Raw genomic sequence first — 19,371 nt, 5'->3', positions numbered from 1 at the left:
TTTAAGTGTAGTGTAAACATATGTTACATCGGGAGAAGATCTCTAATTCGTCTATAAGAAATGTTTTCATAGCCAGTGCCAGATCAATGTAACCGAAGACGATGGACATATCACATCCTAACAGTTTTCTGCAGCAGGAAGAATATCGGTTAACCACGTTCAGCAAAACATGAGATATCCCCCATCGATACCTAAGTATACAGGAACATGCCGTTCGTCAGCTACGATTGTCTAAGATACGAAGAAAAGCGATTAGGAACCTTCATCGACTGGCCTCATGAATGGCTGAAACCGTCAGAATTGGCGGGCGACGGATTTTACTATCTCAGGAAAGATGATCACTGTGCGTGTATCTTCTGCAGAGGGATAGTTGGAGCCTGGGAAAAACTGACACGCCAAGAGGAGAACATGAACGCCTTTTTCCCCACTGCCCCTTTATTAGGGGTCAGCCCAACTGGAAATGTTCCATTGTTCAAGGCAATATCTTAGCCAGGTTCCCGGGTTTAATACATGCGAGTCTGGACGATTGCGGATCAAGACGTGTTGAGGCCGACGCTTGCAGATTTTCGTCAAGACATATGGCCGGATCGTATCCCGAATGCAGTGAGTGGTTTGGTATCTTTTATCGCTGATTAGTGTTTATGAACACTGCATCTAACTCTTTACCCGTGAGCTCAATCCAGATTTATTCCCTGCTATCGTTTCGTCTCAAAGGAGGATCTCCGGATGAAACTGGTCTCTACCAGCATTCTGGACCGAAACGAAGTGATTTCACATTAGACAGCCGATTGAAGAGCTATGTCGAAGGATGGCCCATCCTCGGTCTGCATGCACGAGATCTTGCCGAAGCTGGATTTTTCTACTGTGGTACAACGTTTTTTATATATATATGTTTACGTATATTGGTAATAGTAGATTCATTACAGGTGTTAAATATTGATAACAACATCAGCTTATTAAGATCTCTGGAATTGATTGCGTCTTCTCTATCAAAAGAAGCATTAAATATTTTTACAAAAGAAACACTTGAGGTAACAGTTACCGTTATTATATTCATAGGTCTGAGTGATCATGTTCGCTGTTTCCACTGCGGTAAGGGTCTTCGCAATTGGATATCTAGCGACATACCTTGGAAGGAAAAACGCTAGATGGTATCTAAATGCAGATTGTCTTATTGACGAAAGGCCAGGGACTATATCAATGAAGTATGTATACACCTCTTAATTGTATCTTATTTTGCTGGATATTTTTATTAATTGTTGCTTTATTATCATTATTATTAGATCACTATTACTATAACATTAACACTGTTATGATTTCTTTTAGGTCCAGCAAGAACATCCACCGTACCCCGCACAGCAAGTACTATATATTCGGGTATCGATAAAGCTGTTTCCCGGGTAGCAGTAATAGCCCAACGGGGGTGCAATCCTTATCCGAACAAGAATTGGATCTGTTGATGAGTTTGGAGTCGTCAAGCGTGTACTGGAAATGGGATATCCTAGTTGTATAGTCAGGGCCTGCCTTAAAGATCGGGTTGAAAAAACCCGGGCGAACCGTATTTCGTTATAGAGCCTTGCCTTGAAGATGTTTACAGAGAATGAGCGTAACAGAGAATGGGGTTTGCAGATAATCGTTCTGAAAGTACAGAGCGTGAGCCGTCATATGGGGACTGATATTTCATCTTCGATATTTCAACAACAAGCACCGATATTCCCATCACGTCTGAAACCATGGGGAATGGGGTTGGGCAAGTATTCATCGCTTCCATCCGAATCTACCGAGGTTGAACAATTATCTCAACAACAACAAGTTTCTATATTGCCATCTACATCCGAGATAATACGAAACAGCTTCTGTTTTTCCATCTACAGCTAAAGATAATACACAACAGGCTTCTATATTCCCTACTGCACCTCTGAATACAACGTTATCATCATCGTCATCGTCTGAACGAAAAATACCGAAACTGAAGCAAACCATATTTTGCAATAGTAGAAGAAATCATATCACGGTTAGTGAAGAAGAAAAGGGAGGGATATGAAGAAAAGGAGGGATATGAGGAAAAAGAAGAATTCAAGTCAGGAAAATCTTGTAAGTATAAACTATATTATGATCGATTATTTAAATTTTACTATTATAGATGAACATATTGTTACATTATTTTTATTTTTATTGTTATTGTTGTTAGTTTTATCATTCTTATTATTATCAAAATTAACACTTGTATTTATCAATCTTTCCATTTTAGATGAACAGCTAAAAGAGGAACTCGAACGGATGCGTGAAGATCGCACAGTAAAGTGTGCATGGACAGTGAAATAGCTATAGTTTTCCTTCCGTCTCACATATGGTTACGTGCGTTTCCTGTGCCGTACCCCTGAAAGTGCCCCATCTGTAGAAGAGACATCAAACATGTGTGCAGAGCTATTGTATCCTAATAATATTCATATGTATGTTTACGTATTTAACCGGATTCAATCGTTTTATTCCATTCCTTTCACATATATGTGTATAATATACACGCGATAAACGTGTATGTAAACTCTTAGCAATAAATAACAACGATGATTATATACAAGATAATAAATATTATTACCTGACAGTGAGAGAAGGCGGAAAGATATACTATTCGTCTATGGTGAGAATACTAAGTTTAAAAAAAAAAATTTTATCACGATAAACGTGAATATAATTTTACGAATAAATAACAACGATGACTATATGAGACAACGAAAAACATTACCTGACAATGAGAGAATACGGAAAGATATACGATGACTATATGAGACAACGAAAACATTACCTGACAATGAGAGATAGGGAAAGATATACTATTCACCCATGGTGGGATTACTGAACGCACTGACAGAAGCCGGTTATCCGATATCGACACATGATCTTTCTGACAGAGACGGTATTAAATCGTCGTACAGAGACGATGGCGTAATAATAACCCATGCATCTGAAGAAGCTCTCTGTTTAACGTTATACTGTGCACTGGGATTATTGATGGAAAAGGGAATAACCGTAAATTTGAAGAGATCTAATGCTGCAGAATATCTGTTACTTTTCCCCCTACAGTGAAAGTCGAAGTCAGACCAAATTGTAAAAACCAATACCATCGTGAGGGGGAGAATACAAAGAAACGACGATCGCGTCGCTATTGCGAAGAACCTGTAAATACTAGCGATATCTATAACGCGGAAAGGCGTATGTGTATCAAAAAAAAGGGCGCTATATTCTCACAGCAGCGGTCATCTGAAAACTGTTATCATCGAAAGTAAAAGGACGAGGACACACGCGAACGATACTCTTTCAACTGTCTTATATATAGATTCCTATGACAGGAGTCGGTTACCTAATATCATCGAGGACATTGCGAAATATCCTTTGAAGTTTTTCAGAACTATAATATTGAGAGGTAAACTACTCTAATTGCAATAATGTATGACTATATTGATTATAAGCTCCTATTTTTTGGGGAAGATGTTATCCCCGCATACTGCAGATACGGAATCAAGCGTATTTGTCATTAACGGTATAAAAAAGTACAGGAGCATGACAATTTGTTATTTTCAAAAAAGAAGACATATACCGTGAACAATGTTATGGAACTGGCATCGTGTACTGCAAGTGACGACGATGCTGATGCTGATACAAACAATCCTATACTCATGGACACAATTGGTGTTTTAATATACGGTATTTTGAATGAAGGCTGGAGTGAATCTACCATGAGGTGTATAGAGAACGAATTGGTAGACAAGTGTCTTGTTCACAAATATATTACGGAGGAAGAATACAGATACTATAGGAAAAAATACAACAATAGTGACAACGATAAGAGTAAGAATGATAATATTCCATATATAATAGATTTCTTGTGGAATATGTGTTATTTTAATAAGTTATATCGCGACAGATATCTGAACAAAAATATGACTTTAAGGCTGATTGAAAAGAGTACATCATCGATGTCTAGAAATGCTTGATTACACACGACTTATCCTTTTTCACTTACCGACCGCAGCCGGAATTGCGATTATGAATATCTCCACACACAGAGATAAAAATTTAAAAGATTAGTAAAAGAAGCAGCAAAGACGCTAGTAGCTGAAGAGAAATATCTTCGATATTCAAGAAATATAAGAAATACCATAGAAGACGATACAAACAAAAAAGGGAAGAAAAATATTCGTCTGGCTTATGTTAAAGAGAAGTAAAACGAGTTGTGCACTACTGTTATGCAAATCTGCATCTAAATCAATTACTCTAAGAAGGATACAAAGAGTAAATTGTTCAACCTACAGTGGCTATTCAATGTAACTGACATACAAAACCAAAAGTTCAAGAAATGTCTGGGTGTCATATACGACAGCATAGATGTAGGCGATATGCTACCCAACACTAGTTTAAGCCAGAAGAGCAAACCACTCGACTGGTACTATCGATTTATGAATACTGGTATTGTCCCCTTCGATCAACATGACGGGTGTTCGGAGTTTAGACAATATCACCGTGAGGAAGAAAATGAAGAGAAAGAACACATATACCATAATATCGACGAAGAGAACACCTACGTTATAATGAATATAAATACAAATACTATTGATCATGTGACACCAACAACATTGTCAAATACCGACGTTAAACTGTACAGAAGCAACAGATACAGGTAAAGAAGAAATGGATATTATAAGGAAAAGAAAAATAATAATCATAATAATAATAATAATAATAATAATAATAATAATAATAATAAGAAGAAGAAGAAGAAGAAGAACAACAACAAAAGCAACAACTACAATACACCAAAAGAAACAATAGCTGCCATAGTTCCAAATGATGTAAAATATGACGTCCCCCCAAATATATGTAAGAGTATATTTGAAATAGACAAGTCGATGAAGCATTATAACACTTTACCCGTTGATAAGAAAAAGAATAGAACTCACAGGACGGAGACATTTACGCCAACAGTGCCTTCGTCATCGATGATGTCGTCATCCGTCTCTGTCTATGACATACCCAAAAAGGCAACAACGAGTGTCTATAACTGCAAGAGTTTAATGATTCAATGCCGTAAGTGTCAAAGATATAACATATCGCCGTATGTCGTAAAGTGCAATCGATGTCGATGTTAGCGCAGTACCAGCGGGCACGGAAGAAAGAAAGTGTTGCACGATGAGATAAATACATTCACATCTTTTTATCTGTAATATCGATCTCTCAGTTGCCCACTCACTGCTGATCCAACCCAGCCCACAAAAGTAGCATCATGAATAGTACAGCGTTAAATGTAAAAGTTTGAGATACGAATCAGAACGATTGTTAACGTTCATTAATTGGGCCCCTTTGGGGGTTTTGCGAAGAGCTTGGCGTGGAAGGGATTCTATCGAAAATGCCCAGATGATCTAGTTTGCTATTTTTGTGGAATTTGTATAAACGTGGAAGATTATTCCTCTCTTATCGAAAAGGGATCTGGATACATGAATATGAAAAATATTCACTATAAATCGTGCCCTTTCATATACGGAAACTCTTCTATGAACGTTACTTGAGAACAGGAAATATTAATTTCGGAAATGATGAGACGTTATTGTAAACGATACGCCAAGCGGACTAGAACGTTGTACAAAAAAACCCAAAAAAACGCTTCTTGTTTTTACGAATTTCCCAAATAGATATTGCAATGTTAATCGTATGGCTGAGAGTGGATTTTATTTCACGGGTGAGATGCGCATTTTCGTATAGCTTTGTATTTATGTGTGTGTGTGTGTTATCAACGAGTCTCATTATTATCTATATGTTTCAGGTGAATTGGATGCTGTAAGGTGTTTCTCCTGTCAAATCGACATATACGGATGGCAGCACAATGATGATCCTATAAGTGTTCACGCCCAATGGCTCCTGGGCTGTGAATACATCCAGGCTATAGTCGATGATAACTTCATCGATAGTGTAAGTTGATTGAAAATGGAATGTTTTCGTGTAACGATTCTATTGGGATCGTATATACGTCTATATTGTTGCATGACGTACGTGTTTTCTGTTTTTAGGTACGGGGTAAAAGATATGACACATTAATCGATCCAAATGTTTATCAAAAAACTGAAGGACTGTGGAATTCCCGACTATATTATACGGCATGCAATCGCAACACATAAATTTAGAGCGGTGAACTTTTACAGATGCTGTTTCCGTGTCTGTCGGTTATCGAGAAACTGTATAATTTCAAAGACAAATAGAATCACGGGTAGATGCTCATATGTATAAGTAAGTGTATATTGGATATGGAGTTAGAATATATGTATAACCAACCTGTATATTTATTTTATATTTTAACCATGGACGATTATATAAATATTTGTTAAGTGAGTGTATTCTGTAGAAGATGTGTAATTTTTAAGATATGACCAAATTGTATATTATAGCTCTAATCTGGTAAAAGAAATATACGATATAGAACAAATCTGCGTGTAACATTTGTCATACTGGATGCTGCAGCTATACTGAAGATTGTTTTTGTTATATATAATGGGATTAAGAGAAGCAAAGAGTTTTAATCGCGAATATTCTATTAACCAATATTCGTATACATGAATATATCCTGTAAATTTTCTATAAACAAAAAACAATAAAAAATATTACATCACTGCCGTAATCTTATTTGTGACCTTATAGACTCGTATATTTTCTTGGTTACTGTCTGAGGATCGTAACCTTCATATGTGTATATGTCTTCTAATTCCTGTCTCTTTTCTATGACTGCAAGATTCGGCTTCTTCTTCTTGGTTATATTAGCTCGAAACACTTTCTTGATCAGTGCGAGATAGCGAGGCGTAAATCTGTCATCGCGTCTTTTCACTGTGTGTTTACTAGATGTATCCTTGTGGTACTGGAGAAGCATAATTGTTGCCCTTGCTAGTATTTGGATTAAATCATCGCCATCCATATCGGTTTCTCGTTTTTACTCGCACCATCTCTCCCATCATCGACAGCCTCCATATCTTTGCAGTAATCAGAACGGAAAATTAATTCAGCGGATAGTTAGAATGTGATATGTTTTAAAAAAGGGAAAGGTGACGATTTCATAATAAAAGGGGTCCTATCGAATTTGATTCAATCGTGTATGTTCATAATATAACTGTTGACGACATAATGAGCCATATGTAATTTATAATAAAAGAACATTAACATTGCTAATATCGCTAGGAACGGTGTCCCTATACTCACTCGATGTAACGATATCGTTATCATCGTTTGTAGTATCATCATCCGCAGTAACCGCATCGGCGGAAGAAGTATCAACAGTAGCAGCAGCAACAACAGCACCAGCACCGGCGAACACAACTGTTGACGACAATAACGTGTCATACGTAATTTATAATAAAGGAACATTAACATTGCTAATATCGCTAGGAACAGTATCCCTATACTCACTCGATGTAACGATATCGTTATCATCGTTTGTAGTATCATCATCCGCAGTAACCGCATCGGCGGAAGAAGTATCAACAGCAGCAGCAGCAACAACAGCACCAGCACCGGCGAACACAACTGTTGACGACAATAACGTGTCATACGTAATTTATAATAAAGGAACATTAACATTGCTAATATCGCTAGGAACAGTATCCCTATACTCACTCGATGTAACGATATCGTTATCATCGCTTGTAGTATCATCATCCGCAGTAACCGCATCGGCGGAAGAAGTATCAACAGCAGCAGCAGCAACAACAGCACCAGCACCGGCGATGATCCCGCCAGCGTCCGCTTCGTCATCACCCTGACGTTCGTCCTCCTTTCCGTGCAGTTGATCTTGAAGCATCTTTGAGAGACGATTTGCGGGGTCTAGAGCATCGAGATCGCGCTGCATCGCTTTGTAATCACGTTTGGGGGGTCTTCATGCTGTGTTAAGGAGCAGGCTGTCGCCTCTTGAATCTGGTCATTTCCCTCTTTGTGCGCCTGGGTGGTTAGAACTTCTGACAGTCGCTATCCTCAGTCTCGGTAGCCCGTACAGACGGAACAAATTCTTCATAAATCGCTGGATGTTAGCGAGGGAGAAAGGGTTTTCCCCCCTTCGACGAGAAGACGTACTCGGTTCCCAACTCCTGTTTTGGACGAAGTTCACGATCATGTCGTGCCCCTCCACGGGGAATGCCGAAACTGGTAGGGACCATACAGCGAGGAGGTCTTGTGGTTTTTCACCTTTAGACGACACCGTCGGTTTTACCTGACCGCCTCCAAGACTTCGCTGACGAGCAGGTTTTTCACGACTCCGTTCTCGCCCCCCTTGATGATCAGGGGGCCCTGCGAGTACAGCGTGGATGAGGTCGACGCTATACTCGTCGAGGGTGTCTCCGGGTCGACCGATCATGCCGTCCACGATATGCCCGGGGTTTTGAGTACTGGATCAGAGGTCCCCTCTCGTCGACCGTGGGTAATATATTCAGCAGTCTTCCTGGCCATGTTCTCAAGATTCCCCGTTTCCGACACAGCTTGGAGTAGAAGTTGTGTTCTCTGTTGTTTAACTCGCAGAGGGGATAATTCGCCTCGGAAAATGCCATCTATGAAGCGTTTAAGATGACCCAGGATTACGATGATGCTCGTATGTTTATATCGCTTCTTGAGTGCTTGGTAGAGGAGCTCATAACGACTTTTTGACCGTTCCGTATTCGATCAGGCTCATGATGGTCATTGATTGCTTCTCCAATATCTCGATCACCCGTCTCATGTTTCTCAGCATGGCCTTTTCCGTCGACGGTCGTCCTCCTCTCGACTCGTAGCCGATCATGCCTGCACCGACACCGGAATTTTGGCCAGACCCTCCTTTCTCCTGATTCGCCTTCTTCTTTTTTTCGCAATTTTGCGCGGACGCTCCGCGTTCCCACCGAGAGCCGTTCTGTATTCATGGCTACCAGGAATCAACTTGTGCACGTTCAGCAGGTGGCACTTCATGTGACGGACGCCTTTGCCGCAGAGATTACAACTCTGGAGGGAGATACCCGAGCGTTGAGACCTCGCCTTCCCATGGGCATTCTCGAGCTCTGCTCCCGTTATCTTGCGAATGTTCTTCAGGTGCCTCTTCAATTTAATGTATTGCTGAAGAGAAAAAGAAAGAGAGAGAGAGAGAGTAACGAATGAGAGAAAAGAAATATAAAGAGACCGGAAAGATAGAAGAATATCACATATACACGTATTCTGTTGCTCATAACCGCATGCACGAATACGATACACATATAATGCACAATTACCTTATTACAAATGAAGCAAGTTAGTTTGTTGGGGTCTATTGTTGGTCCACAAAATTTTCTTCACCTGGTTCTTCATTCTATGGTCCGATTTAATCGTCTCGGATGTCGTTGCTGCTACATTTGCTTTCCTGTAATGTATACCACATCCTCCTGAAGATGGAGATACAACAAAAGGATAATACACGAGGCTTAAAACTTGGAAATTAATGTTATTATAATGTTTGTTGAGACTGTACCGGACACTAACCTCGTGCTCATCATCCTCGTTAGTAGCAGTATTATCAACACCAATAGCAATGTCTCTGGTTGTAGGTGAAACAGTGGTGGATTCTGCAGAGTCAGCAGTGGGATTGATTGGAGTGGCAGCAGAAGCATCAGTAAAATCGATAGAGTTCGTAGCAGTATTAGTGGCACTGGTGATAGTAGTAGAAACAGCAACGGTAGAAGTGGTAGCGTTAGTAGTTGTAGTAGTAGTAGTAGTAATAGCAGCAGCAGCAGAAGTAGTAGTAGCGATGATAGTATCGGTATTAGCAGCAGCGGGAGTAGCGGTTATAGTGTTTGCTTTAGCAGTGATATTGGAAGCAATTACATCATCATCATCAAAAGTAGTTAATGATGATAACATATTCTCTGCTCCTGCTATGATCTGTAATATGATAATAATAGTAGTAATAGTAATAGCAGCAGTAGTAGCAGAAAATAAAACAATAGATATGAATAGATATAAAATCTTACCTTCTTAGGTTTCCTTTTTACAGTTTTCTCTACAGGTATCGTCAAAAGCAAAAAAATAAAATATATCATCGAACCCAAAAATATAATCTCCAAAACCTTCAATTTCCCATTGAGACATGATTCATACACAGGGGAGGGGGACGCAAATCTTAAAATTAATATATAAAAGCCAAAGAATAAAAGATGTATCATCGAACAGAGAAAAATAAGGTGATTGATAAAACCATGGATAAGAAAAGGGAACATTTTAAGAGTCTTTGTTTTCCTATCAAAGACTGTTCTTCACTAGAACCCTTGCTCAACATGGTCAATAACGAGTGGTCTAATATCAAGAAAATTACATTTCCTGACGAATACAAACACTGGAAAGGTGAAGAATTGTATAATTTTTATATCAAACCATATTCACTAGATCGTGTCTATTTTTGTGAAAGTGCATGGATAATCTTAAGCGAATTTCGCATGCTACTAATAATTCAGTATAAATCTAGACCGCTATACGTGGAACTTCTTTATGCCGAACATGAAAATGAAATCAAAGTAATGATTCTCACTTATCGTATCCAGCGTTTTATAGACTCAATGGTAAGTGACTATGGTGAACGAGAAAACATATTAAAATTTATGCTAGATGATTGATTCAAATATACAAAGGTCTTGGGATACCGATTCGTCGTTGAAACATCTTTGTTGTAAAACAATCTACAGCTACCGGTATAAGTGTTGGGGTGCCTTTATCGACAAGATCATACCTAGGCTAATGTGGAATAAGATAAACGATAATATAGAAATGCAGAAAATTAAAGACACTTATGAAAGAAAAATATGTATGATTAGCATGGTAAAAAACAACCCCGATTTTTACCCTAGGGAAAGTTTAAAATAAACCTATCCTTGATGAGGTTTAATATATCTTTAAAAGAATTTTGTCGTAAGAAAGATAATGTGTCGATGCCCAAGACTGGAATGAACAAGTGTTTAAAACCTATATCAGAGGAGACGGTGGGTATCAGAAATAAAAGAAAACGAAAAAGGCTTATCCCCTCGCTCATAAATATGAGACAGCCCAAAGATTTTTTTTTTGGTTACTGAAAAGGATCATGATTGAAAAGAATTACTGACTTCTAAATTATCAAAAGGCTCTTCTCTCTGTCTCCCTATGATAATAACAATAATAATAATAATAATAATAAAATTTCTTATAACTTCTCTATTATTTCTCCTTCACTATATTTACCACATTCATTTAATTTGTCCATGATAACAACAAATATTTTCCTCATATGGTTTGACAACGCACAGCGATGTGCCCCATATACAAAAACGAAAATAAAAACCCCTGCTAGTCGACTCTCGGTTTGGATAACCCAATTTGACAGGGATGAATCTTAGTTCACCTTGTAGTATCAAAATAACCTTCACAGACTCCCTCTTCATCTCCTGTTTGTCGAAGTGGATCCATTGGGCCGTCGTCGATCGAAAACCGTACAATGACTTGTCCCTGGAGACTCAACACCTGACAACTTCAGCCACTTAAAATTCTGTCCTTACCGACGGTGCGAAAAAATAACGGACGTCTCTTCTAGGCAAACTGCGTAACGAGACCGTTTACCGACAAACGGTCGTTAAAGTCGTAGTGCGAGAAAAAATAACGGGCGTCCCCTCTAGACAAACTGCGTAACGAGACCGTTTGCCGACAAACGGTTGTTAAAGTCGTAGTTCGTGTCGATATATAACAACAACAACAACAGTCTTTTCTCTTACTGTAAGAATAAATATGGTATAGTGAAAGCGTTACAATATGTCTGCATATTCTGCCATCTGCATCTGCATATTCCCGAGAAAGGATTATTCCAAACATCTGTACGAATACTAGATAGTTACGACGATCATACGTTTATCTTCCAATACATATCGGTTACCAACCAGCAAGGTCCGGTAACATTAAGCGTTTCTATATATCGAGATTATTTCAACAAGACTTTAGGAGTCGAGTAGATAGTTGTGGGAACAAAAAAACATTTTTCCATTTTCCCGGAAAGGTTTAGTTTGACAAGTCTTTAACATCGAAAATACACTATTATGCTGAAACAAGGAAGATTTATCGCATTACACATTCCGGATATAATTATTCTGTACCGGCTATTTTGGGCCCTAAAGATCTTCCAATTCCAATACCTTTCGATCACAAAAGAGTTTTTGCATATTCTCGGGAAGAGTTATGGCGATAAAAGCCTGAGCATCGATTAGAATCAAAATGTAACCTCTTTTAGAAGTTAATATCCGACATGACGTTTTTCGCCAGAGAGAGCTTCCAATTAGTTTCGAGAACAATAACGCTCAGGACCATTGGTCTCTCAGTCGCTCAGCACGATCGAGATAACATTACAGAGGAAATATTTTCAATAGCGAGGCGAGGACCGTTAATCAGCTGTCGCACTGTTAGGACCTTTAGACAGAGAAGGGAATATAGCCTCCTGAGGGAAATATGATATCTCTTTGTATGTTCTCTCCTGAGGTATAGCTAAAGCGAGTGTCTAATAATATATAGTTTAGGCGTGTCTATATCAAAATAGAAGGAGAATTAAACAACACTTTCCTTTTAAGTCTATTCATTTACATAAATACATATATATGTATATGTGTATGTTTATACTAACGTTGACAGCAATCTCCATTACGGATGAGAAATGCAACTTGATATATTACAAATCGGTGGGTTATGTTAACCTATAGATTTCTAGAATCGTGTATTGTATATAAAAAAAGACGAATAGTACATGTGATAGTAAATTATCATTATCATCAACCATCAACAATCCCATGAGTTATAGAATTCGCCATCTCTATGGGTGATTAGTTTCATGGTCGTCGTCCTCTGATATATGGATGCCGTCATACGTTAGCTCTGCTAATCCGTTCAACTGGTCCGGTCCTGGTACAAAGGTACGGCGGGATCTTACACGTCTATCCGCCTCAAACTCGGCCCTTCCACCTCTATCCGTCTCTACCCGAGTTATAGAATTCGCCATCTCTAGTGGGTGATTAGTTTCATGGTCGTCGTCCTCTGATATATGGATGCCGTCAAACGTTAGCTCTGCTAATCCGTTCAACTGGTCCGGTCCTGGTACAAAGGTACGGCGGGATCTTACACGTCTATCCGCCTCAAATTAGTTTCGGCCCTTCCACCTCTATCCATCTCTACCCGATTCTCTATTCCTGTTAGGGTTTCTTCTATCTCTTTAGATAAGCACAAAGAATCCGTTGGTGAGTTGTTGGACTTGGATTCTCTCTCACTGTCGTCGGCGTCGTTGGAGAGTTAATCTTCCGGTGGGTGAATCGTTTCGCATTTACTCTGTGATGATGTACGATGGCTACCGATTGGGCGGTCCGGTTCTGCGATAATATACTCCTTATCGTCAATCGGGTCTAATTGATGTTCTTTTCGTTCCGCCCGGTCTTCCTTCCCGACTGGGAGTTTTGATTTTGTTTCCGTTTACATATCGCCGTCGTAATAGTGGTGCCGTCCAAAAAACTTGGTCAATGGGTTTTGGTGGAGTTAGTAGCTTGTGTGGCGATCCAGCTTTAGAAGAAGTGCGCCCCTGAAAGGGCCGATGCCACGGGCGTTACTGACGAAAATAGTCCACGGTTATTTTCGCCTTGTTCGGATTCATGTTTATCGCGTTATATATTCCGCTGTAATCGTTTCGACTAGCACAAATCTTCTTCGGGGGTGAACCAGATGTTAACAGCTCAAAGTCCGAGTCCAGAATTCGGGTTTTTGGTTTCCAAACAGGCCGCCGCCTTTACCACCATCAATATCCTGTAATTTATAACGAGATGTGTTGATGCCAATAAAAAAAACATTCATAGGTTACGATCAATACAACGCACTGTAAAAAAAATATGGGATATATATTTTCTGAACCTTGTTACGTATATTATATTTTGGGGATTATACCATGACAAAACAGTATATCTCTTGTTGAGTGTGTTCTGACCCAAATGGAGACCGCCACTAAAGCCAGAGGGAGGATGCTGTTGCTACTGTGTCGAACCGAACAGTGATGGCGTTGATGCCAGGATGGTACCAATGGCAAAGACTCCCGCTTTTTTATTGTTGCTGTTGAATGGTCTGGTTAACGGAGAAGTCTGTGGCCAGAGCAGTGCTAGCTAATCTGATCAATTGTAGCGATGCTTGTTCCAGTTCCGTACGGACCGATATGTGAGGTTGCACCAATATTTGTAAGTGACGGGTATGTGTAAATACGTCTTACTTTCTAGACATCAGTATCACACGCTTTCTTCTTCTAGATTAGAGTACGCTGACGGCCAAACAATCTCGTACCTTGCATTTGCGGCTGGGTGTGTATTGCTTGGGGTGTGGGAGCAAAGCCAGCCAGAACTGTTCCCTGGTCAGGGCTAGCTAAGCAGTCCTCGACGCGCAGCTCCTGTAACATATTTGCATACTTATTATTTTTACAGTCCTAAGAAAAGTAAAAAATAGGTTCGTCTTCCCGTACCCCAAATATAAACGATCATTCTGTAAGAGCCTCCCTCTAGAGAGACCGACTTCACGGTTGAGAGGGTTAAGCTTCGTGGTCCAATGTTTGTGTATGGACGACGGCAGTCTCAGTGATGGCTCCTCCAGTGGCACCGTGTCCTAATAGAAATAAATGATCGTGCATTTGAACATTGCTTTACCAAATTATAGAAATACCCGAGAGAGAGAGAGAGAGAGAAATAATTATAGAGAGACCGACTTCACGGTTGAGAGGGTTAAACTTCGTGGTCCAATGTTTGTGTATGGACGACGGCAGTCTCTGTGATGGCTCCTCCAGTGGCACCGTATCCTAATAGAAATAAATGATCGTGCATTTGAACATTTCTTTAAACCAAAATTATAGAAAACCCGAGAGAGAGAGAGAGAAATAAATTTTGTCCTCAAGACACGCCACAGTTCCAATGTTGGTTGTCGGAAAATTACTGTGTGATGAAGTATAAGTCTTGCCCTATTTGGGAGGATGAGTCTAACGACGAGCCGGGGAAATACTATTACCCCAAGAACGAAAGGACAACCCAAACGCATAAAGGAGAAATCCGAGAGACGCTCGATATTATATAAACGATACATAAAGAAAGGAAATTTATATCTCGCAGATGAGACGGACGACTGTTCAGCATGAACAGAGCGATCGATTTTAAATGTTACACTAACCTGCTCAATGGAGTAGATTCGTCAGTTGCAGAAAGTAGAGAAGGCTATCGAATGGATTAATACTAGGCTTTACCATAATGGTAAAGTGTATATATTACCCGACGAAGCGAAGGACTGGAAAGATGAGGAAGTGACAAAAATAGCGTTCGATAAAGATAGGGTGGATCGCGTATATTATTTCATGGGTTTTATGTTTGATCCCACCACTTTCCATATAGCCTTTAGAACACATTATAAGTCCAGGTTACTCTATGTGGAGTTCGTCACTTTAAAAACCTTTTCTGTCATGGTGAGACCTGCTTATTCAACCTACAACACCCGCGTTTTGTCGACACCGCAGTGCGTTCCTTGGGCAAGGATCGCGATACCGTACTGCAACAATGTTTTTGGACGATAGAGGAATGTGTGTAGGTCCCTTTGGCACAACATCTCACCGCTGAAACAACTCTGTTCCAGAACGATCACTGACCCGAAGATCGACTTTCTCAGCGAGAATATACCCAAAGTATCAAAGGGCACTCTAATAAAGATGAAGAGTATCGAAAATAGAAAGCAAAAGAGCAAAGGTTATAGAGGTATTAAAGGTAAAATCCGCCATTTCTGGGTTGCCGGGAAATTACCGTGTGACGCATTTTGCAAAGAACCATATGTGGGACGATAACTCTGATGACGAGCCGGGGGAATATCGTCACCATGAGCACGATCGGAGGACAATAGACACATTCAAGAGAGAGATCCTTGAGATACTGAATATCGTATAAGTGTACGAGAAGACACCTCTGTAGTATAGAACGCAGGAGTCGAAGGACGATAGCATCGAGATGACACCCGAGCGATATCGGAAAAAAATTATCACGATAGGAAATAATATCTCGTAGAGATCTCTGTCCTCTTTGAGTACTGAATATCGTGTATGCCGTCCTCTGCTACATAGAACGAGAAAAAGAACCGATCGACGAACTAGGAACGCGAAAGAAATTTACATCTCGCAGAGATGACGAACGACTAATCGGAGTGATAGACGATTAATGTGAACGAACAGGGAAAATCGATTTTAAGTGTTATGTTAACTTTACACGATAACACAACAGACGATGGATAAGATAGAAAAATATGCCTGCCGGTGTATCTCGCCTATCCTGTAGTCTACGACACCCGCACAGAAGCGCGGAGAGCAGTGGACGCTACTGAAGTGTTCCTGTTCTAGAGCGATTACTGAACACGGGAGAGAAAAAAATCTCGGTTGCTGGAAACTAACTCGATTATTCGGAGAACTCTCAGCTGTTTTGGGTATCGCGACAGCGGAGGCGAACAAGAGTTTTAACATGTCATGCGACAGTCTATAGAGAAGAAATAAAGAAAGAAGAAGAGAACATGAACAAACAAGGAGAAGGGGATACTCACCGTCTCTTATTTCAAAAATAATTCCGGTGATATAAGCGTCCTATCGATTTACAATACTGGCTCGGCATAATTAATGCAAGACCCAGCAAGATTGCGAAACAGAGTTTTCCTGGCGATGATAAATACTGGCAAAATGAAGAGAATCTCAAAAATTTTTTGGTCAACGAAAAAACAGTGGATCGTGTATATCATTTCGTACGTCCAGAGTTTGACTTAAACGAGTTCCGCCTCCTGCTGAGAACATACTATGACCACAGACCATTGTACGTGGGAAGCTGTCTTCTTTATACATTTTAAAGGACGGAAGACTCATCCACACGCTAAGTAACTTGATGACCTGACTTCAAAGTCCAACACTTTATCTGCTCTGTAGTGGAATCTACAAAGATCGCTGTGCGATACTAAAATTCATTAAAGACGACGAGTTGGACGCACGGGCAACTTGGAATACCGCTCTACCCTTGCAACATCTCTGTTACAGAGCAGCCGCCAAGCTTTGGGAGAACGGGGTTGTCAGACCAGGAAGTCAGTAGACGAATTGGTCTGGCAACAGGAGCCATGAACTCGATCAACAAGAGCGTTTGGAGATGTCGTTACCTATGCAGGACCAAGCTGCGTGTCTTCAAGGCCTTGATACTTCCAGTTTTGATCTATGGAAGCGAAACCTGGACGCTATCCAGTGCCTTGGAGTCTCGCCTTGATGCCTTTTGTAACAAGTCCCTTCGCCGAGTCATGGGGTACAGTTGGCAGGACCACGTGTCCAACCGGCGGTTACACCGTGAGACTGGCATGGGACCTGTTACTTGCATAATCCGGGATAGCCAACTCAGGCTATATGGCCACCTAGCTTGCCTCCCTATGGACGACCCTGCCCATCAGGTTGTCTGTCTGCGAGACAACCCTGGGTGGAGGAGACCTGTGGGATGTCCTAGGAGATCATGGCTTGGGCAGCTCGACGAGACCTGTCGCAAGGAATTAGAGATGGGCCGTGTGCCTGCCTGGAGACTCGCCTCGAGGAATCCTCGTGGCTGGAAGTGAAGGGTGGATGCGGCCATGCGCCCCCGTCGGCGTTAGCCCCTTGATGATGAAGATATATATATATTATATATATATATATATATAAAATAAAATATATATATATTGTGTGTGTGTGTGTGTGTGTGTATATATATATATGTATATGTATGTATATATATATATATATATATATATATATAGTTTTTATTAAATCCAAAAAAAAGTCCACGCTTACTACACTCGGAGACTAACAGCCCCAGTGATTTTTTTTTTTTTTTTTTTTTTTTTTTTTTTTTTTTTTTTTTTATCCCAGTGGTGCGGGGAGACCTGGTAAAATGTTTTTGCAGACAGACGGCTGTTTGACTTAATTAGCTGTGAAATTATTACTTCCGCAGGTTTGCCAGGAAGATGTACGAGGCGGCGCATCTGGACAACTTCACGCCGCTGCCAGTCTAGCTTCGAGTCCCATTCCAAAGCCCTGACATCGAAAGGCCAACAAATGGCTGCGGAAGAGGGAATAAGCAAACGTGGTAAGGGCTTGCTCTTTAATCTCTCTCTCTCTCTCTCTCTCTCTCTCTCTCTCTCTCTCTTTATATATATACATATATATATATATATATATATATATATTTCTCTCTCTCTCTCTCTCTCTCTCGCGTCCGAGTAACCTTTGCAGAGCGTACGAGCCTCGTCCTCATCCTCTGAAGATCTGATTCTAGAGGACGCATTCTGAGTGGGTGAGCAATTCGTCCTGTTAAGAAAAACAAACCAAGGCGTCAGGTCGTGGATTGCCTCCTCTGAGAGGAATGTCCGTCGGTCATTTCTAGGCACGACAAATATGACTCCCTGACGTAAACAGATGCTCCCCGAAAAAGCAATACAGTATATCTGAGCACATTTTTATCTGATACAAAACAGACGATGCATGAAGGCCTTAAGAATACCACCCATCAATGGGTCGGCTTCAGTCACTCACCCAAGCACGTGACTTTCACATGAGACGCTTCTCCCACACAAGGGCTGTGCGCCAGTAGAGTTTCCCAAGATAACAATAAGACAAGGAAATGTATAAGTGCCACCCAGATCAGGACGCAGTTTCTTCATGCATACTTCCTAGAAGAGAGAACATCAAGCTATCAAAATCTACCAAGAATTATATGATTGAACACAGTGTTCCACGTAAAACAGTTTTTCAGCTGCATTAATAACTCCAGCCTTAACAACTGCCTTGGCACCAGCTGCAGCACCTGCTTTAGATACATCGGCACCGCCCGATTTACTGCCTGCTGCAGCACATGCCTCCGTGCCACCTTAAACATCTGCCTGAGTACTTACTGCAGTGCCTATATTAGTGCCAGCTACAGCATCTGCCTCGGCACCATCTTCAGCAGCTGCTCCGCTGCCTGCTGAAGCACCTGTATAGTGCAAGCTGTAGCATTTTCCTTACAGCCAGGGTCACCAACAAGTTCTCAGCCTGTGGTGGAAGGAGAAACATTTTAGTTGAACTTTGAACAGGTTATAGAAAATGCATGATGAATTTTACATTTTATTTCTTAGTAAAAAAATAATAATAATAATGCTACGCCAGTGGGTCTTTGTCTCTGTACGAAACATGTGTTAACATGAAAAGGATGACCTGGGCAAACATGACGCAACTGGCTGTGAGCGGAGGAGCGGAGGAACAAGCCAAGAGAGACGCAGTTGGGTGCTGCTCCTGTGAAGACCTCTATAGAA

General features: G+C 40.6%; 1 protein-coding gene and 1 pseudogene across 1 annotated transcript; one reads left to right on the top strand and one right to left on the bottom strand.

Annotated features, from left to right (window-relative positions):
• Window positions 1-207: 207 nt before the first annotated feature.
• LOC119574105 lies at window positions 208-1,604 on the top strand (annotated as a pseudogene).
• Window positions 1,605-9,377: 7,773 nt separating this feature from the next.
• On the bottom strand, window positions 9,378-11,831 carry LOC119574103 (uncharacterized protein DDB_G0290587-like). The gene is made up of 5 exons (XM_037921178.1): window positions 11,797-11,831; window positions 11,415-11,499; window positions 10,342-10,360; window positions 9,511-9,821; window positions 9,378-9,413 (listed from the first exon to the last, which is right to left on the bottom strand). Exons 1-5 carry the CDS (start codon window positions 11,829-11,831, stop codon window positions 9,378-9,380), a joined length of 486 nt encoding a protein of 161 aa, XP_037777106.1.
• Window positions 11,832-19,371: the final 7,540 nt, after the last annotated feature.

This window comes from Penaeus monodon, chromosome 6, assembly GCF_015228065.2.
Source record: "Penaeus monodon isolate SGIC_2016 chromosome 6, NSTDA_Pmon_1, whole genome shotgun sequence".
Classification (NCBI taxonomy): Eukaryota; Metazoa; Arthropoda; class Malacostraca; order Decapoda; family Penaeidae; genus Penaeus; species Penaeus monodon.
The sequence above is the reverse complement of the archived record's forward strand: the minus strand, read 5'-3'. Positions and strand labels throughout refer to the sequence as shown.